The 21,216-nt window shown below is 42.5% G+C and overlaps 2 protein-coding genes across 2 annotated transcripts in view; one reads left to right on the forward strand and one right to left on the reverse strand.

Moving 5' to 3' along the window:
- The window catches only part of dnajc17 (DnaJ (Hsp40) homolog, subfamily C, member 17), a 29,446-nt gene that overhangs the window by 6,424 nt on the left and 1,806 nt on the right, over positions 1-21,216 (forward strand). Inside the window, exons 3-10 of the mRNA XM_034525085.1 lie at positions 1,049-1,107; positions 1,200-1,287; positions 1,557-1,633; positions 2,247-2,358; positions 3,127-3,176; positions 3,926-4,003; positions 5,435-5,515; positions 6,140-6,259. Of these exons, the coding sequence (XP_034380976.1) occupies positions 1,049-1,107; positions 1,200-1,287; positions 1,557-1,633; positions 2,247-2,358; positions 3,127-3,176; positions 3,926-4,003; positions 5,435-5,515; positions 6,140-6,259 (665 nt within the window). The remainder of the gene's footprint in view (positions 1-1,048; positions 1,108-1,199; positions 1,288-1,556; positions 1,634-2,246; positions 2,359-3,126; positions 3,177-3,925; positions 4,004-5,434; positions 5,516-6,139; positions 6,260-21,216) is intronic.
- On the reverse strand, positions 11,089-14,823 carry LOC117725105 (cdc42 effector protein 3). The gene is made up of 2 exons (XM_034525086.1): positions 14,712-14,823; positions 11,089-13,289 (listed from the first exon to the last, which is right to left on the reverse strand). The coding sequence occupies exon 2, from the start codon at positions 13,145-13,147 to the stop codon at positions 12,527-12,529; it is 621 nt and encodes a 206-aa protein (XP_034380977.1). The 5' UTR covers positions 13,148-13,289; positions 14,712-14,823; the 3' UTR covers positions 11,089-12,526.

The following is a 21,216-nucleotide window of genomic DNA, read 5'->3' on the forward strand; positions in this document are numbered from 1 at the left end:
AAAAAAAAAACTGGCAAATAGGTTGGGTTTGGTGGGTTGAGAGGGATAATGTAGAAGCAGGGGGTCGGTTTCCCTGAAATGTTAAAGAAGTGGTTTGGAGGGCCTCAACACTTGAACCCGCACATGAACAGACTCTTTCTCTATCGCACGAGAGCGGAGCAAGTCTCAGGATTTGCTGCTCCTCAGGGGAAGGTTGTATGCATGTTAGAGGTGACTTAGGGGTCATGAGTCCTCACTGACTGAAGACTTCTCCCCTCCCAATATTTCCTCACTTTCCTCAACCCCCCATGTTGTGACACTCTAAGCTGCCTAGTGGACATGGCAGGTCCCCCCCAGTTGGATTTCATTCCAGCCCATTATATGCGTGTAGGTAACCTGAGTGCCTCCGCTGGCAGCATGATCTCCAGAGCCTCCTGTTAGTGAGCACTGCCAGTCCCTACAGGGAGTAACAGTATCGGTTCGTTAGGCCTCCCATCAGTGAATGATTAAGCCTGTCTAGAATAATACAGCAGTGTGGCAGTTGTACGATGAGACTGGGATTGGTTGGGGTGTGCGTGTGTACGCGAGCGCCTGTGTGTGTGTGTGTCTGTGTCTGTGTGTGTGTGTGTGTGTGTGTGTGTGTGAGTGATTGCAACAGTGGCCCCTCAAGGTGCTCTAATGGAGGATAAACGGAGAGGCCAAGGGTCTGTGTCGCAATGCACGTCTGTGTCATTGGAGATAACAGGTTTCGTGATACTCGCCGCACCCTTTTAACTTAACAATGTCTCAGTTTGTTTCAGCCCCGTGTCCAAGCTTCCGCCTGAAGATATTATGCTGAGCACATAATGGCCCTTTGGGCATAAGCCCCCTCTAGATGCAATGTTCTCTTTACTTTCTTACTGCCATATCAACTTATTTTGTATCTCTTGTGTATAACAATTTACCGTTAATTGTAACCACTCTTATCGATGTGTAAAAACATTGGTTCCTGATGCAAAAAGAAAAAAAGGTTTTCTACGTGCATCCAGTAGCAGAATGTTCATTGTTTTCTCGTCCCTTCTTTATCTAGTGGAGCTCTTCTACCAGTTGTCCCAGGCTCTCGAGGTGTTAACTGATGCTGCTGCCAAGGTAAGGCCACTGATGCCTCTCAACAAGCCCTACGCGCTGATACACACCCACAAAGAGACTTGAGTCATTCTGGTGTATAATACTGCTTTCAGGCTGCCTATGACAAGATCTGCGCTGCCAAGAAACAAGCAGAAGAAAGAACCAGGAAGTTAGATGATAAGAGAAAGAAAGTTAAGCTTGGTGAGTCCCTCTCCTACAGCATCTCGAGGCTCTTAATTTTCTGTTTTCATCATACAGCAATTTTTCTATTTAGATTGTAAAAGGTTATATTAAATCAGTTTTTTGTCATACATGTTCCACACCGGCTAATATATTTTGACATATTTTGACGGCATAGATAGACAGCAGGAAATTAAACAAGAGCAGCTTTTAGAAAATGATAAATTTGTTTTGCACAGTTTTGTCTGTTTTCACACTTGATTTTGTGTGTGTGTGTGCTGCTCTGACAGACTTGGAGTCCAGAGAGCAACAAGCGGAAGCTCATTATCAGGAGGAAGTGCAAATCACTAGAACACTTGAAGAAGAGGTAAGAGAATTTATAGAAACCATATGAGAGATGATAAAGTACCAAACATTGCCTGGGAAGGTTGTCCAAAATTCAAAACACATATGTCACTGTACGACAGGTATTACAGTGCATCCAGGAAACTCTGAAGCACACCCAGGTGTTTCTCTATTCTGTTTTTCGTCAACTACTCCCTTCTGATTGAAATCTTCCCAAGACTTGGGTCAGGAACAAAGGCTGTATCTGAGAGAGGCTATTTTCTCATTGCCATATCACAATTATCAGTAAACCTATGAGGTGATATTGCATGACTTGGTGCACTTTGTTCAGAAATTCCATGATAAATAAATAAAAATGGTGTAAACACATGTGGCCATGTGCCTTGGGGGAAGGAGGTAACCAGTAGGTGGCACTGTTCCATTTTCCTTCTCTTGCCTTAACTGAAGAAATAAGATTGTCTGCACAATCTCCTGGGAACACAGAATAGCATGGGATGCCTTAAAATGGGAAACTCATTTAGGTGATGAATTACATCAGCGCTTGACAGAGAAGAAATATTCATAATTTGCTCCCACTAAAAACTAGTAAGTCATTTCGAGCACATTACAGTTTTGCATGTGTTTGTTTCTACCAGATAACCCGTTTGAGAGAGGAGGGATCCCGGCAGCTTGAGGAGGAACAGAGGCTCATCAGAGAGCAGATCCAGAGAGAGAGAGAAGCACAGCAGCAGCAAACAGGAGACGGACGTATGTACACTTCCAAGATTTCACCTAGCCCAGTCTAACCAGTTCAGTGCAGTCCTGTTCTGCTTGGATAAATCCAGTTTGATCCAGTGAAGTCCTCTTACGATCCTGAAAACCTCTGCTGAGTGAACCTCTATGTTTCCCAACCATCATACTGTCAGTCAAACCACAGCAGTCACTAGGTTCCCTGTTGTTTGCCAAATATTATTCTCATAAAAAAAAACAATAAAAATAACTGAATGTACTTTTGAATTCATGTTTTGCACTCTGATAAGGTCTATTTTAGTTTCTTGGCAGTACGAACACGTGGCATGGTAACAGAGCAATGCCAAGTACCACACACACATAGTTTTCCATCAAACTTTTAACCGCCTGATAATACTTTTGCTTTAAAGCTACAGTGTCTTCATTTCGGTCACATGAAAAAAGACTTGTAAAATAACGCTATAGAAGTGTATGTATTTATGGGAAATACTGATTCTTGGCCTTGAACTTAGATCCATTTTTGTGGTTGGACAATTACTCATGCATAGTCAGCACGTTTTTTGAGTCTCCCCCATTTGCACGCAGTCAGGCCTCCCCAGCCCTTCGCTCGATCAGTGCTCGGTCTGTTCACGAGGGCCTTACATTTACCATATGACAGCCAAAAATCGTTATTCATCTGCTTGACTTGACTGCTTTCTTGAGTGCTGCATTTCTTTCCTCAACAAAACAATTGTTTCCTCTTCTTTTCACTACACTATCTTATTCCCCTCTTGTGTTTTTTATCAGATTCAGGAGTGGAGAGATGTTTCAAGAGCATTGTGACCCCAAAATTGAAGGTACAGCTTGCAACTATGGGCTTCTATTCAGGGTACGAGACAGAAGTCAGGATGAGGCTTGCAGTTTATTGAGAGTAACGCAGGAAGATGGAAAAAGGGCAACAGCTCTATCTGAATAAAAGTGCAGGCAGAACCTCAACAGGGCTTTTGATAGAACCACATATGCCGTCTCACCACGGAGCGCACATGCTGTCCTAAAGCCTATTCCTCCAGAGGAGGCCTGACGTCCTCAGAAGACCTGCAACTATGCCAAGAGAGAGATTATTATATTTCCTCCTGGAAACTGCCAAGCCTGTGCATATTAACGGACAATGGGGATGTTAGCTAATGTGTTTAGACATTAAATCTGGTTTTAAAAACAGTGTATTCCCCCGACATTTGTGTATTCAGTTAGAAAAACAAACGGCAGCCGTAAGACTGACGTTATCACGGGTCACGTCAAAGGACATGTGTATAGATCTATCTCAGAGACTGTTGGCTCTTGTCATGTTGACGATCCAAGCTTAAATTAAAATGTTGTGCCATGGTGATGTTCCAAGTGTTTAACAATGTCTCTCTCCCCCATAGCTCTACTCTGTCCTGGTGGTTATGGTAATCTGTGTGTCATCACAGCCAAGGTTACTTGGCATACTTTGCCCCCTCATCAGCGGAGTCTAATCAACTGTGCTCTAATGATTGGACACTACCTTGTACTCCTTTGATTTTTTGTAATAAAGGCCTCTCCTTTTTTATCTTCTTTCTCGTTCTAGTTAAAGTGGAAGTGTAAAAAAGATGACGAGACGAATGGAGGCTACTCTCAAGACATTCTTTTCACACTTCTACAAAAGGTACACATCCTAAAAATTGTGGTTCCACAATGTTACAGCAAAACACGCCTTTAGAATTCCTGTCTTTTCACACTTATCAGTACCATTTTCTCATCAGAGTATTTAATCTATAAATTGTTTCCAAATTAAATGTTCTGGAAATTCAATATATAAGGATAAATATTAATATTGAACTATAAAATTGTCCCAAAGCAGAGCTCTGCTGTAACAAATTTGCCTGCAGAGTCCGGCCATATTTGAGGTCTGCATGACATCACTGTAGATTGTTTTATTCATCCCCTTAACAAGACCCATTAAGTTTTGTTGCAGTGAAAGTGCTGAGGGCAATGTTGTAGTGCCCTTTTAAAGCCATGCACGCCATTGTTTGTGCCCTTCCTACCAGGTGATTAAGTAATACTAAGGGAGGCATTAGGAAATGTGCTCTTCTCATGCAACCCAGTACCACTTTATGCTGTGATCCGTCACAAGGGCTTTTTGGTGGGGCATAGATTGGCCTGCAATGAGGATAGTGCAAGTGTCAGTGACGTGAAGCTGGCCCGGAAAAAGGTGTAGGAATTGCTCCTTTGCACGAACTCGATCAATATGGTTCCAGGCAGGTGGGCTGTATCATCATAAACACTGTGAAAAAAAGTGTTGTTCCTTTTTTTTTTCTGAAGCAAAGGCAGTACATTTTTGGTAAAGATTGTATTTGAGATGGCAAGCTCCAATAGTTAATGTTGGGAAAGTATGTGATGTGTATACGTGTGTACTTTGGCCGTTTAAAATAAATCGTTGTTTATATTCTATGAAACGGAGACCTTTGAGAGTCTCTTTTGTCACTGTTGGCTTGCTCCAGAATGTCCTTCGTAGATTTTGGCATTCCTGAACTTTCCGATTGCCAGAAAGCCAGATGAGATTCTCTGAGGCTGCGTCCATCCTCCTCCTTTTTTTCACAAGCGCCTGCCTGCGTTAGGTGGGGAGAGGTTTCAGACAAAAGGCCACAATTATAAATAAGGAAAAAACACTGAGGAATTTCTCTTCCTCTTCTCTCCATCTCTTGGACAGATCCGGGCTCCCCTTTTTGTCCAACCTTTCCTCCCTATTTTGATTTCTGGCAGGGAGTTCTAATTTCAGCTTTCATCCAAAAATACTGTTTATCAAATGCAATTGCACAAGGAATAGCTACAATTATCACTCACTCTTGTACATGATGTTCATTGCAGTGTCCCGAACACACAAACCCTATCATTACACTTTAGGTTTAATAACCAAACACATATTGAATCCTGCATTTTATTCCAGAAGTCTTTTGTATTCACCCATGTTCTCAGTTCTTCGGTCTGCATATGCTTTGTGTTTTCATGCCTATGGGTTTTGCCGTGAAAGGAAATACTCATTTGAATGTTCTGCATCTCTCCTCTTTTCTTTTATTCTCTCCTTTCTTACCCCTAGTATGGAGATGTTTCGAATGTGATTGTATCGAGTAAGAAGAGAGGAAGCGCTGTGGTTGAATTTGCAACTGTGAGAGCAGCTGTAAGTACCCAACTGTTCCTCGGTCAGTGTCCTCATTCTCTTTGTTCAATGATAGAAATCTTCATCAAAACAGACATTTTCATGCGGCCACGTTTGTTTTCCACTTACTTTCCTCCAAGTCTCTGGTTACCTGCTGTTTAGTTATTACTAAGAATGACACCTGTCATAGATTTCCCAGCCTGAGGACGGTTTCTGCAAACCTAAACTAATGTTCTAGTCATCCTGTAGTATCGTGTTCTCTGTGCTGATGGGAACCATTGGACAGAAGAACTTGAGCCACACTGTCTGGATCCTCAGGCCCTTTGTTGTTGTTGTGGTTTCCTCCCCACATCGTGTGGTTTCCCTCCAGAGGACATGTCTGCCAGTCTAAAGGGATCTGCCTGTCCATCTCCAGGTCCCAGTCCTGCTCTGGGAGTTGGCCCAGTTACAATCCACCGTTGTCCTTGTCTACATGTGTTTTTCATATTTATATAATACCCAGGTGTAAGACGGATATAACACAATTTCTTACAGCTATCAGGACAAGAAGAGTGTTGTTATTATTGTTGTCCTAATAAAATACTGGTAGAAAAACGTAACCTAATATGTTTGGGTTATGTAACACACTTTCTTTTGTGTTTTTAGGAGCTGGCAGCTAAAAATGAAATTGGCCTGAGTAAAAACCCCTTAAAGATTTCGTGGCTTGAAGGACAGTCCGAGGTCATTGCTCCAGCATCTCAACCCGGCCAGTTCTTATCTTCACAGGTACCAGTATAACCATGCACTCTCCCTCTCTCATAAAGCATGTTGGCCTTATGTTACACATAATGTACACAGCTTCCAACAAAAATACTATTGCCTAAACACTGTCCCACAAAGAGAAGTATGTAAACCATGTGAGGTTCTATTTTTCTATCAGTGGTGTGAGTATTATCCCAGTGCGTGTGCTCCCCTCGCATGGTCTAGAACAATATGTTTGCTTAAATGGGCCTCAGTTTATTTGATTTGGAGAGGTGAGGCGCCGGCCTGGGACTGGCCCAACGCCCCTGGTCGGCCACTCATTAACAGGCCTCACCTGGGAAACACCAGGAATGCTGCGCTTCACATAGCAACACAGAATAAGCAGTGTTCAATAATGGCAGCCTGGCACGGGAGTCTGACCAAATGTCTGCATCGGTGCCTTCGTCTGTATATTGCTGTTGATATAACTTAATATAAAATGGTTATTTTTTAGATTTCAATTTTGCTGCACAAACCCAAAATGCTTCCTTGTGAAAAACACGTTTCCTTTTGATGTGTAAGTATTGCCTCTTGTAATGGGAAAATCACAGTAGTCCATACTGCAATCTGGATGTTTTTAAATTGATTTTGCACGCCTAATATTTTGTCTTCAGCTGCCAGCCCACGTTCAGACACCAGAGGCACATTAACTCTTTTCCTGGTCAAGAACAATCTAATTCCAGCTGTATCCACTGAGACTCTACAACGTTTTTCTTCATTGTCATTAGATTAGTATGAAGTAATGTTTTTTTTACCCACTGTGTCCATTTCACTTCTCCAATGTTGTGATCTTTACATGTGAGGGATTTCAGCTCAGTAGACTCTCTCCGTCTCCAGAGCTGCTGCTGAACTGGGCTTCACCCCTAAACTCAATGCGGTCTCTCAGACCCCCTTGTCAAGGCTAGCATGTGAGACTCAGCCTGCACACTGGGACTTGTCACTCTAATCTCTTTAAATGTTATTATGGTAACCCGGTTTGCCTTACAGACATCCAAAGCTGATTGGCTCATTTTTTATTTTTTTTGTCCTGCACCTTTGGCTGGGTAATTTTCACATTAGCCCTCAGAGAGAATACTTCTTGCTAAAGAGGCCCCGCATTGCATAATGGTTGAACCAGTGTCGATATTAGTAATGTTGTTCCACATCTGGCCTAGACATGGGGGGTATTTGAGAAAGAGAAATAGAGGTTCTAAGAAGCCAGAACCTTGGAGGTCTTTCTCCTTGGACTCTATCTGACATCTGAAAATCTGATTCCTCTCCTATTGTCTATCCATCCAATGCAACCCCACACCAGCCAGCTGCAATCACATAGAGCAGCTTGGTCAAGCTTCTTTAACCTCATCAATCCAAACACGGTGCTCAGAGAGCCAGGGTCTCACTACAGGGAGCTCAGAGATGCAGATGTATGACTTCAGCCTCAGTTCCAGTTTACAAGGGGGACCAATTCCCCTTAAGAACCCCTGCAGGATCCAGAGACCGTGTGCATGATTTATGAGGCCCCCCACTGCATTCATTTAGTCATACTCACCACGAATTAAACAATTTCAAAATAGGAAAGGGCCACATCTTCCATCTTCCAGTGTGGAATTGCTCCCCATGCTCTGGGCTTTCAATTGTGTCCCCTCTTTTGGGAAAGGATCTAGTTTCTTCCACAGACTGTGTTTTTGTTGTGTCTTTACCTTTTGACATAATACACTGTCAAAGTGACAGATTGGGAAATGGTAATGTTTATGAAAGAAGTGCTGAAATCATGTGAAGTGAAGTTGTTTCCCAGGTCATTGTACCATTGTTCTGCGCACAGTTGCACATCTCAGTGAATTCAGAATTAGTCATGGTGTATAAACATAACATGCACTTTTCTGTGGTGTATACTTGTGGCCTGTGTGTGAACAGAAACACTGCAGTGCTCATATACTGTACATGTAATTGCAGTGTTTAATGAAAGCTGTAAATGGCTGCTGCATCAATATTTGATTTCACATGGGTGGCCGATTCAACAGAGTCTGAGTAATGATTCACATCATCTCACCTTCCTGTCTGTCTTGGTTAAGAAATCACTATCTCGCTATTTGTTTTGTTTTTGCCAGACGTAACGTTTGTGTCTCTGGAGAGATGTAATACCGTCATCAATCACTGTGTCTTAATTCATGGTTTATTGCGCAGTTTAACGTAGCATGTTATTTAACATGAACCGATCATAAAGGATTTGAATTTGAGCGTTCTAGCCCCGCTTCTTCCATTTGAGCTGGAGAGTCATCATCGGCTTGTCACGACACAAACCAGATGCAGCAGAACAGCTATTCTGGGATTGTTTTTCCAGCCCGCCGGTTTGCTAGTGCTCGAAAAGTCTAAATCTAAAATAGCCTCTAAGTCTGGAAGAGATGCATTGTATGTTGCCGTTCTTTTGGCACAGTCAACCCTGGTTTAGCACTCGCTCTGTTTGGAGATAAGACTTCTGTTTTGGGAGACCAGTGGGCTTCTGTATTTGCTGTGATTGGACCCAAAATGAGGACATTGTATTGTTGTTATTATTGATTTGTACCTGATAATAATATTGTGTGCCAGGTTTGAATGGATGTAGTAAATATATGTAGTCAATTTAATTTAATAGTGCCTTAAACAACTCAAGGTTGTGAGAGCCCCCCCTTATTAACCCCCAACTTAAGTGTTACATCACTTAAAATTAGTAATAATACAATAAGTAACAGAGCACCTGTAATAAAACATCAATGAAATTAACAATAAATCATACAGTTCAACAACGGAGCTTAGTTCATCACTGAGTTAACCCTGTAAGGCCGACGTTACCGTCTTTAAGCCTCTGTAGCGAGACCAGTCTTAAAGTGAGAGTGAGGAGGCTGAGTAATGCTCCAAAGTTAGGCAATGAAAACTGGTATGGCAATTTACGAAGGGGTCTCTTGACCTCTCACCTCAAGATATGTGAATGAATGGGTTCCACGAGTGTCTCCTTTACAAACATGCCCAATGCGAATCTCAAGCAGTGTTCTGCAGAACCATGCAGTTGTTAGCATGTAGTATACATGTTTTTTGTTGTTGTTGTTGCTTATTCTAAAAAGGTGTATTTGAATTCTGGGTTCCCTAAACAGTCTTTGAATTGCATGAATTGGGTATGACTGGTTTCAATGAGCCCAATTGTATGTGACATTGTAACATGTGATGATGTTAGTCCCCATAGTTCACATTGTGAGAACACTTACATGCCTGTATGACATATAATGTTGTGACCTCTGGAATAATCAAAACCTAAGACCACAAACCACCAAGGGCATTCAGAAGATGTATGGCTATCCTACGTCTTTTGACAATAAGGGGGTTCTGAGCAGTTTACAGAAAAGAAGTACTGGAGGGCGTGTGTAAAACGGGTGAGACGGGGAGTGCACCTCGTCATATGTGAGGAGTCTTTGGTGAAGAATCGTCTCCCGTAAGGAACAGAATACCAATCAGTTTATAGAAAGGATACACAGGTTTAGGGTAAATTGAACTGTGCAGACGCGTCTTCGTATTTTCTCACGAAAGGACATGTCGGCTGTGACTTTCTTTGGCCAAATTTCATGATTATGCCAAATTCATCATGCATATCATGAGGGGATAGCGGTTCTTGGTTGGCTTGGCCCTCACGTCTATTGCTTGATAATACATCCTGACGCGATTCAGAGAACTCAAACAATATCGGTTTCACAAAATCCCCTTTTGTGTGTGTGGAACCATGCAGCATATTTCAGTAACATCAGGTTGAACTGGAAGACACTATTACAGTAGACAGTATTATTTACAAGACAATATTTTTAGTTAGTACCTGACAAAATAAATAACTCACAAGAGCTGCTCTTCAGCGAGATGACAGAGTTTCTTGGTATTCTGTATGACAGCAAGCTTAGTTTTTTTTTGGAGGAAGAGAAGTGATACCAGATGTGATTGGGTTACTTCACAGCTCGGTCAGTTTGTGCTGCACAGAGAAGATAATTTGTCTTCAATTATGGTCTCTTTCTTCTCACATCAGTCATGTGGCTGAACACTTGTTGAGCTTAAGTTTATGTGATTCTTCACACTGAGAGCTCTTGTGTAGACGAGTCAAAGCAGCCAAGGACTCTTGTCTACAGGACGTTTTTTTTTTCAGAAAAAGCAGACAGGAAATGTGAATATTTGAAGATTATTATGAATAAGTATGGGATATCATACAATGTGTCAGTGAATTTGTTTATCAATTATGATTGAAGGACATGAAATACCTTTTTTTTCACCCTTACTCATTAGCACAATCATTTGTTCCCACTGTGTCTGTCTGACATTAAACACTTTTTCCTTCTCTTGAGAATAAACTAAGCGTTGATCGTTAAGGGCCATTGTAGCAGACAGTAGATCACTGTCCAATGTAAAGTCTGTGTGACTGCTTATCTGGACAAAGTAGCTTGTATTAAAATGTCGGACAAATTGCAGACACACCGGGGTTAGCTAGGCACCTCTTTGTGATACTGGTGTGCCTCACCAAGGTTGAGTTTACTGTAATAGAGCGTTTGTGACTTGACATGAAATCCTGCTTGTCATGTCCGTCTAATTTGTGCGTCCACCTTGAAATAATGTTGTGCTGCGTGTTGTGGTGGATAATCCAAGGCTATACATTCTCTAGAAACTGTTCGGTGAGGCTAACTGCCTCCGCAGTGGCTTCTGTCGGTTGAAAAGCCAAATGTATGTCTGTCCATCATGATGTGTAAACAGTCTCATACGAGCTCTATTTAAATGTTGACAAGAGCAGTTCTATCCACAAAACCACCAGTTCTGGAATTTTTCTTTACTTCTCCAAAATACAAAACGGTACATTTTTCATTGCAAGAAAAAAAAGGTTTCACATTATGTTATTGTCATAAGATGGTCAGTAATATCTGATATATAATTAGAAATGACAAAACAGATATACACTGCAGACGTATCCACAAACATTGCTGTTTCTGTTTGCACGTACATAGAATTCTAAATCTATTGCTAGAAGTATGACACTTGTGGTTCCTATATTTCACAGCATGACCCGTGGGGAACGTAGGAATGCGACTGGTTCTGGGTTTGCCCCACAGCCTTTCCTGGCAACCCCCCACTATGGCACAGACTGAGGTTCTGTCCGGACTCTCTCCTCTCTAGACCTGGGCAAAGTGGACCTAGCTGGCCTGTACAAATCTTGGTTTGGCACAACCACTTATTTTACGTGTCGACTGTCTGTTTGGTCAGAAGGTAGTGTTTAAACCCTCATCAGGACTTTTGATGCAGTAATGGATGTCTCTGGTCCTCCTCCCTCGACACCCCCTGCATATGTGGAAGTATCACGTTACTCTTTACCACTTTCCTTCTTGTGCGCCACTCACTATCAGACTCTGATTTCCAGCTAAGAAAACAGCCTGCTTCGGCTTTTTTTTTTTTCTTGGTCTAAGGTCTTGGACCTGTGGCCTGGCTTGGTCTGCAGCCCAACCTGCCACCACTGGCTGGCTTTTATTGGAAGCAGGGCTAAGTGTTTGTTTTCACTGCATTGTTGGGAATGAGGGGGTACCTCGGTCTACCTTTGAGTGGGGCCTCTGGGATGCGTGCGGAGGAAAAATTGCCCTCTGCACACAATAGATTGGCAAGCACGCCAAGAGCCAAGACATCACAGCTCGAGGACCTTGGACTCCAGCCGCAGCTTTTCTTTTCTTAAACACAACACTCTTAAGTCTTAACAGCCGTCTTCAGTGCTGTGCTGCGTGGTTTTAGGGAATTTCAATATTCGAAAGTCAAAGAAGCTGAAAATGTGCCTCTTGGATTCTCACATTTGAATTTAAATAATGAACTTAAACTTTGTACCTAAGGAGGACATTAACTTTGTTTAGTGTTTTTTTATAAATTATTCTTTTACACAAATGCTGTGGACCACAGTGTGCTATTGACAAAATATCGGGTGCTCTATAAAACGTTACGCTAAATTGCTGTGCTGTCACATTAAAACAAGTCACATAATAATCAAAACAGGCAGAATATTTCATCCTGTGTATCAGTCTTTTCAGTGTAGTTTACCTCCATTAAAACATAGGTAAGACCAGTTTGCCTATACTATACTAGGACTGGGATTATACCATCATATATCTCTGGATCTATTTCAACGATAACCAAAGCTTGAGGATATTCATTTTGTCCACAAAATCAGGCGTGTGTGGAAGTGGGTCTCCCCTATACTCTGAATGTTTAGTAAAGCCTTTCTGTAACTCCTGGCTACGGGCATTTGTCCATCACCTGGAGAACATCATTCAGGATTGAAGGGCCCAGATCAAAGCTGAATGAAAAGCCACTGTCCTCCTCCTTGTGCTGTCCAACATTTTTGTCACAGGTCTCTGTGGAGTCCTCATCCTTGTCTGAATTCAGGCTGCCCCGTCCGAGGCTGTGGTCCAGATTGGGAGCAACATTATTCCCACTTTGGTACCCATCCTCCTTTTCCATCTCTGCTTCCCCTTCCTCCCTGTCCAGCAGTGGCATAGAGCTGCATTTCTTTCTCTTCTGGGACGCGTTGTGCAGGTGGCGCACATGCCAGTCAGGGCTCTCTGAGCCCTCGGCCTCATCGAGGTTCAGACGAGGGGGCTTTGGCGGTGGAGAGCAGGCCAGGAAGAGGTTCTGCTCACTCTGGGAGCTCTGCAGAAGCAGACCGTGGCCCATCTTTAAGAAAGACAGGTCTCCAAAGCTGTCTGTGTGGGCATCGTTGCCAATATGTGAGATGTGACGGAAATCCGCCAGTGGTAGGCTAATCATGTTGACAGACAGCACCTCCCTGCGCTTGGTGTTCCTGCTGGGCCAGCGGCCAGAGGATGGCTTTCTGTGCAACGATGCTCGAAGTGGCATCTTGGAAGATCTGGTTAAGATGGACCGAAATGTTTCTATTTGTCCTGTTTATATATCCCCAGCCTTTGTCTGCTTTTGTGTTTGCTCCTTTGTTCGACAGTTAATCCTCAGGAAGTGGTGAAGTTTATGAACATAATTCCATCTGCATCAAACACAAGAAAAGAGAAGTTATAGTTTAGCCAATCCAAGTCTAATACCAAGTTCATGATGCTACAATGTTAACCCCTTTTTGATAATCGAGGCTTCCCTCACACCTCGCTCCGATATTGAGCCGGTCTGTGCGTGACCTTCTAATTGAGCACCAGATGTAGGTGTTGTACTGAATCAGTCGACTTGATAGGAATCAGCAGACAATGTTTTTAGAGATTGCACCTGCTGCCCTTGATTTTGATTTAATGAAATGTAATATAATTTTGCAGCACAGGGCTGTTCCAACAATGCTTTGAAGCTTTCTATTTTAAATATTTACTTTTCAAACTCCACTGGTCTGTAGCCAATCCTCTAAAGGAAGTCTATCAGCCTACTTAAGTCTTCCAGTAACAAAAGCAACAACAATTCAGATTTACAAATGGTAACTGTTGCCCTGCATGCAAGTGAATTATATATCTCTTCGCATTTCGTTTTAGGAGAACATGAGGTTTTACCGTAACTTCCGTCAGAAATCAGAATAATTTTACTTTGGAACACGTTTCAGAGTTTGTGAATAATCGAAATTGCTGCTCTAGTGTGAGAGTTATGCAGTGACTGGATATGGAAAAATAGGTACATATTTTTATTTGTATAAATAACAATGTCGGCATTACATTTCAAACTAAGTTATCCGTTTTAGTTCGGAGATTTCCTATTCTACACATTTCACATCCACCAACCAAAATTAAGAGGAATAATTTTTCTTCTTTGTCAAAATGAAACGGTACAATAATACTTCAAATTAAAGTCTAACTTTGTCCAAAAAAAAGAGTAAGTTGGCGTTCCGTGACCAGTAATCATTTTATTGAGTAAAACAGAACTTAGTTAATCAACTCTAGCATACCGATTACATAATGTGTCTGTGATTTTACGGTCTCCCAAACAGCTTCACCCACATTAGATCTATGTTCGTGACTTGAAACACTCACTCTGTAAATTTGTACGCCACTACAGCAAACAGGTTTTGTTGGCCCGTAAAGGTTTTATCGTCACTTTAGTAGCAGCGGGAGATTGCATAGCGTGGACACAACAGCATTCCTTCCCAAACATGTCAGTTTGGCCGAGGAGGAGTCTTAGGATTTCTGCCATGAGTGTCATGTTCAGGAAACACTTCATGGCCAAGTATGAATTAAAGAAGCCCATTAAAACACATTAGCCAAGAAACAACTTTTAAATAATCTTCCTTAATGCTGCCATAAACAATCCATATTTGAGACAGATGAGGAATTTGTCTGATAAAAATGTAACCACTAGTTGAAAGAAATCTGTTACAAGGTTTTTCCTTTTCATGCAGTTGTTTGTCTATTTGGATCAACAAAAACAATAGGATAGATAAAGACCTAGATAAAGATAAAACTAAGAGATTAGTTCTTACCTTCTTCTTTTGTTGAGCAAATACAGGATGTTTGAATCCGACACATGCACACCCGTCTCTGTCAGGAAACTAGGCAGCGTCTACCTGCACACCCTGACAAACGCTTTCTTGACATGATGGGGCTTGTTCAACGGTTCCATTGCACATCCTTGAGACAGAGACCGAGTGAGGGACTTTCCCTCTACTGTCACAACCAAGTCAACCTTTACATTAAATTGTAACATTTAACCCTCAGCTGTTTCTTACCATTGTCCTATGCTGTTGCTTAGGTGAGTGTTTTCAGTCCTGGGACATTTGATCGGTCCTGTCTTTTTTTGTGCTAATCTTTCCCAGTGTAAACTCCGTCTTGCATTGCAGAGCTTTCTCCAGGTGTGTTGCCGGTGAAAGTCTTCTTAGCCTAAGAGATAAGCCAGGTGAGGTCAGAGTACAAGAGCGTTAAGGCATCCAGGTGGAGGCTTGCCTTCAATTGGTTTTCTTACTTTATATTTGCAGTCATCCCACCTTAAAATGGCTGCCAGCCATCAGATGCTATCATCCTGGTTGTGGTGTATGTTGGCCATTTAGTCATAAGTGTTAAAATAAGTCCTGCTGGTTGGTTGGCTGCACCCATTACCTGTTGGAGAGTGGGTGCGAAACAGGAGCTGCTGATTTTAATTCTGTGATATTGAAATGTGGCACCTAAACTCTTTTCAAGAGCGGTTTGCGAGAGGGGAAGTTGAGGTGTGTGTGTGTGTGTGTGTGTGTGTGTGTGTGTGTGTGTGTGTGTGTGTGTGTGTGTGTGTGTGTGTGTGTGTGTGTGTGTGTGTGTGTGTGTGTGTGTGTGTGTGTGTGTGTGTGTGTGTGTGTGTGTGTGTGTGTGTGTGTGTGCTTGCTTGTATCTAAAAGGAAGTCATAGTCAGTGGGCAAACTGGTCAGCCACTCAGAGGAGGGGGTTAACTGATCTCTAATCTCCATGTCATTGTCTCGGTGCTCTGCCGATTTCCTGATTTCCTGCCTGCTGTTGGCATGTGTAAAGCCCCGAGTCGAGCCCACTCCACAGGCCCTTCTGCCTGACTGGAGGCCTATAGCTTTTCTGTGCAATTAAAGCACACTCTCACAGACAGACATGTATGTACAGGCACGCTGGGTTGCACAAGAAAGATAACTTCTCACGCCTTCAGCGTGTTGTCTTTGCCTTTTGGAATGCTACATCAACACAGGAATGGAAATTGTGTTCAAACAGCAAACTTTTTTTCCTGTTCTATGGAATTTGTTTGTGTTAAAAATGGCATGGTTGAAGCATTTTGTTGTGCTCTCACAGGCAGTCCTTTTTACTTGTGCTGTTCATGCCCTGTTGGTTGTCTTATGGGTTGGAGAGTTTCTTTTTTATTATTATAGACAATCTGTACCCCTTTTTGTTTTTAAAGAGAATATATTAAGATGAACATGCCATCCAAGTCTTTTAATGAACATTGCGTTCCAGCAGAAACGAGGTCCCGTCTGTGGATCCCTTTGTTCAGAGTCTTAATGCTCCTCCTTGTTCATTAAACTTGAACATACAGGATGTGAATGAAATGGACAAATCATATCTTTTACTGTTCCTCCAGTCCTTTTCATATTGATCCAATAAACAAAGGGTGTGCAGCCTGATCCTCTTTTGTTCTCCCGCTCTAGTGCCAGAGCAGTCTGCAAGACCAGACACAAATACTCACGCAAATGAAATGATCATAACATTTACTGAAACCCTTCCTCCTTCCACCTACAGCAACAATACTGTTTTAATGCTGGAAGGCAATCAGGGTGAAGTGCTGGTGTTATCTGCTGTATTGGAATGACCTCACAAGACCTTCTGTCTGACCCCAGTTAGATCACTCTTTTAGTTTGGTTGTCATGCTATGTAGCCTCTGGGCTGAGGCGTTAAACCCGAGCTGGATTTCTGTATAAGCTTCTTTTCTAAGGCCTGACCATAGCGGGCTGTGTGGTTTGATGCAGCTATGCTGGGCCTGAACTCTGGGATGCTGCATGTTTTTGTTGTTGCAGGATAAAAAGTGTTTCCAGATATTGCTTTGACTGCCGCTAGAAGCCCAAACTGAGGCTTTGGTGGATATTCTTCTGGTCCTTTGTTGTGTGTTCTCCAGCTTCAGCTGTATCGAGGCCCTCAGACTGCCAACATTTAGATTAGATTTACAGCATAAACTAATTCTTTTTTATTCATTTTTAATTTTTTCAATGATGACAAACATAGGACTTACTGTGCTTTGAAACCAAACAATAAGACTGGACAGTCAACTCCTTACTTGAAATTGGTCCGTCCTCTCTCTAAAGCAGTTTCCAGGAGCTTCTCGTTGTAATATGCTGTCACCAATTCTGTCATCATCCTAATCATTGTCATGACTGTTTGTCTGCAAAGTTTTTATGGCTCGATGATGAGCTTTTTGAATGCGCTTCAACTGAAACTTGGCAGGCTGTTCAGAGGAAGTGCAGTCACTCGGTTACATGACTGCCTCATGACAGAGATCTGACGCCATTCAAAGTCCAGGTGTTAAATCCTTGAAAACCAAGTGCCAACTCATTCCCACATGACAATGCTTACAGTAGCCTCTAATGAGCTCAGTGAGGCCACAGCAGGTCCAAACGTACACTTCTGATGAGGTAATGTATGTTGATGCCCAATACTATAATAACCTGACGCAGCTTGATTATTTAGGTACGCTTTAGGCATAAAGTTTTTTGCCTTCTAGCACCATCATGCACTGTTCACCGTTTACAAAGTAGAAGTAAGAAATCTCAGCATCATTTATTTATACTTGTAAATAATAATAATTTAAAAAAGAAATCATAATTTTCTATCAGAGGGTAATTCTTTTGGGCTATGTAAACTACATACTATTGAGCAGCCATCCCCGCTCCTGTCACTCAACTATCAACTGTTCAATAAAGGCAGAAGATTTCCCTGCATAGATTCTGTATTATTAAATGGAGAAATCCTCTGCTTATGTTGATCTCTTTGTTATGCCCACACACTTATAAAATGTCTTCTGTGTTTAGAGCTCTCCATTTAGTTTTCGCAGGGTTGAGTTCAAAACAAAACAAAATAATGTACATATGCATAACTCCTAACATCCCATTTCTTTCCAGTAAATGTGGGCGGTCTGTGATGGCTGGGAATGTACTGCTCTGGCTCCTGACACTGAATCATTAGTCATTATGAAATCATGGTCAGGATATTTAGATTTCTTTGAAGACAGGGAATATGAAATAAACAGTATAAAGCAGGATACATCCCACTTGCTGTTTGTTCTGCACATTAAATAGTTAAGGACCCATGTTGATATGGGGACGCATACGTACAGAAAGCACAGATATTTCAAATTGTATCTTTGAAACATTGACTTAATGTTCTTTTCTCTTCTCCCTTCATAATGCCCGAGTTCTTTTTGACTTCTCCGAGGTTCAGGCTGCATTCGTCTTACTCGTCCCGTGGCCACTTTTGTTTTAATGGGAAATCTATTGCAATCAGAGGGCTTTTCCCGTAAGGCCAGGATGTGAAAGACATAATTTTGCTTTTACAACGATGTATAGTTGGATATTAAAGAGGCCAAACCCCCACATCTCCCTATTCTAGGATCCCTGAGCTCATCCATCATCAAGAGAAATGCCAGGGCACCAGGAGTTCAGGTCTTTGCTGCCATTTCTCTTTTCACTGTTTGTTTCCTTAACTTTAACAGTTTCCAAAGGCACTCCGCGTCTCTGTCCAACAGGCTTCTTTTCTGTCCAATACCGTGACCACACAGACACAGACACACACACACACACACTCACACTCACACTCACACTTCCACTGTACCTCACATCCACTGCTGCTTTTCCCTTCCCTTTACCTTTGATTGTTATTGGCCGAATCTACAGTCGACACGCAATCACCACTATCTGCACAGTGCTTATTCAGGCTCTGTACTGCATTTCATCAGGAGAGACACATGGATGAAGAAAAGAGAATTGTAGAAGAGATATGTGTTTTATATAATGGATTATTGGTGATAACAAGGTCTTGACAGAAAGTCTTTGGCGCTTAGACTCTTCGGGGAGTCTTGTAATCGAGGGGCGTCTGCCCTGAGCAGCAGCAAGATAAATCCCAAGTGGAGTCAAGACCCTTGGTGTTTTGGTAGCTGCTGATTCTGCTGTGACTGGTGGGCTGAGGAGGCTGATAAGTCTGCAAATACTGAGCGGTTATGGGGAGGTGGAGGGGAGTGTGTAACTGCAGAATGGATGTACAAAAGGCAGAGAGAGAATCATATCTTTTTTAAAGAGACCACAGTAAGAGGATAGGCTGACAATGTAGGCGTGTCGCTGCTCTGTTGGATAGACATGATCAACTGATGAGAACACACAATCACACAATTGACAGCCCGAACAATGAAAGCAAGGAAATTATGAGTGAGCGTTTATGGGAGGAGTGAATGGCAGGATGTATAAGAAATAAATATAAACAGGCCGTAGGATGCAAAAGTATTTCTCACTTAACCTTCCTTTGCACCTGATAATGTGAAAAGGTTTAGAAATCAGCTTTGTCTTTTTATCTCACTGTTCTTTGGATTTTTTAAATAACTATTTTATATAAACTAAATATGTTTCTCATTGTCGTTTGAGGGATGGCTGTAAAGTCTGCAGCTTGCACATACAATAATTGTCACAGTCAGTGATCTCTAGATGTATTCTCTAGACATTCTCTTCAGACAAAAATACTCACACATTATTTGGCCTCCATTGTCAAATATAAGGGGGTCTAGTCTTGGAGTTCAATTTGAAAGCCAGATGTTTGCAGTACATGTGCATTGGAAGGGTTGAATACAGGAAGTAGATTTGGGCCTTAATCTCTGTAGTGCTTGTCCTTCACAAAAATAGAATAATAGACCAAACCTTAAGGGTATTACGTCTGCCGAGTCTTATAATGAATGATGATTAATCCACCACCATTTACAAAGCTTGAGTTTCCTCTGCAGAGGAATTTCACCTTGGCTCCAGTGTTGCATGGTGCAGTACCCCTGCCTGTTTGTTTGAGTTAACAGGAGTGCCCCACGCACGCACGCACGCACGCCCCCAGACACGCACGCACGCACGCACACACGCATGCACGCCCCCAGACACACACACACACACACACACACACACACACACACACACACACACACACACACACACACACACACACACACACACACACACACACACACACACACATGCACATACATAAGTAAGTAAATAAGTGTTCGCCTCTCATAAATCACCTACTCCATGGTCGGTGACACACACATAGAAACACACACCACGCCACCGCACACGCTCGGGATAAATAGTTCCTTGATTAACTTTACCAGAGTGCATTAGAGGCAGACATGTCAGCCTGGGCCACAGAGCAGGCTTGGCAGCAAAGTCTGTAAAGTCTCTTCTTGGCTCGGTGACCGTCTAGCTAGAGATACCTGATGTCTGGGGGTGTTAATTAGTAACCCAACTATCAAAGACACATTGGCAACATCTCAGGCTGCAAGGTGAAGTAAATGAATTAAATGGTATAGAATGGAAGTATATCAACTAAATATGTTTAAAAAGTCACTACAGTGGAATTTCAGTTCCTGAAGTAATAGAGGCACCGTTAAATCAAATGTTCCTTGAGAGTTGTTAACTTGAAGCTTAAATACTTTGATGGCTTCCTTGTTTATCAGGTTGCTGCATAGGCATAGGGTTGATGCTCCTGGCCAAGCGGACACATAGTGACACTTTTGAGGGGAAGAAATCCCCTCTTTTGTTTGTGATCGTTTGCTGGAAAATAGTTATTTTATTTTATTTGTTATTTTCTAGAGATGGTGATTGTAGTGCCGACAATCTTCCTTCTCTATTGCATAAACACACTCCTCACGTCTTCATTCACTTGTGCTCACACGCTTACATACTCTAACACATGGAGGAATGATGTAATGTGCAGCTGATCTGGACAACTTGTGCCAGGGGAACACAGTGGCCACCTGCGCAGCGAGATGCCTCCTGCTGTGTGCAGGGAAAGAGTGAGTGTGAGTGTGTTTGTGTGTGTTACACTGCCTGACTCACAGCGCTGGTGGTATTCATAATGTCATTACTGGCCAGAGGTCAGGCTGTGGTGTGCTGGTTGGAGGCCTAGCCATGTGCTGATGTCACATAGCTAATGCTGAGCGCGCGCGCGTGTGTGCGTGTGTGTGTGTGTGTGTGTGTGTGTGTGTGTGTGTGTGTGTGTGTGTGTGTGTGTGTGGGTGTGTCGGTGTGTCGGTGTGTGTCTGTGTGTGTGTGTCGGTGTGTGTGTGTCGGTGTGTGTGTTCTACTATCATCCTACCTCTGCGGTGGCTTTGTACGGAGGCCCATTGTTTGTGTTCTGTGGTTTCCTACTCACCCTGGGCCCCAGTGTTACTGCAAAACACACACACGCATGCGCATGCGCATGCATGCATGCATGCATGCATACGTCCACAAGCAAGTATTTAGTTACAGAGTGAGT

This window comes from Cyclopterus lumpus, chromosome 22, assembly GCF_009769545.1.
Source record: "Cyclopterus lumpus isolate fCycLum1 chromosome 22, fCycLum1.pri, whole genome shotgun sequence".
NCBI lineage: Eukaryota > Metazoa > Chordata > Actinopteri > Perciformes > Cyclopteridae > Cyclopterus > Cyclopterus lumpus.

Coding starts and splice junctions, on each gene's coding strand:
- LOC117725105 (XM_034525086.1), bottom strand. CDS start 13,147: ATGCCACTTCGAGCATCGTTGCACAGAAAGCCATCCTCTGGCCGCTGG.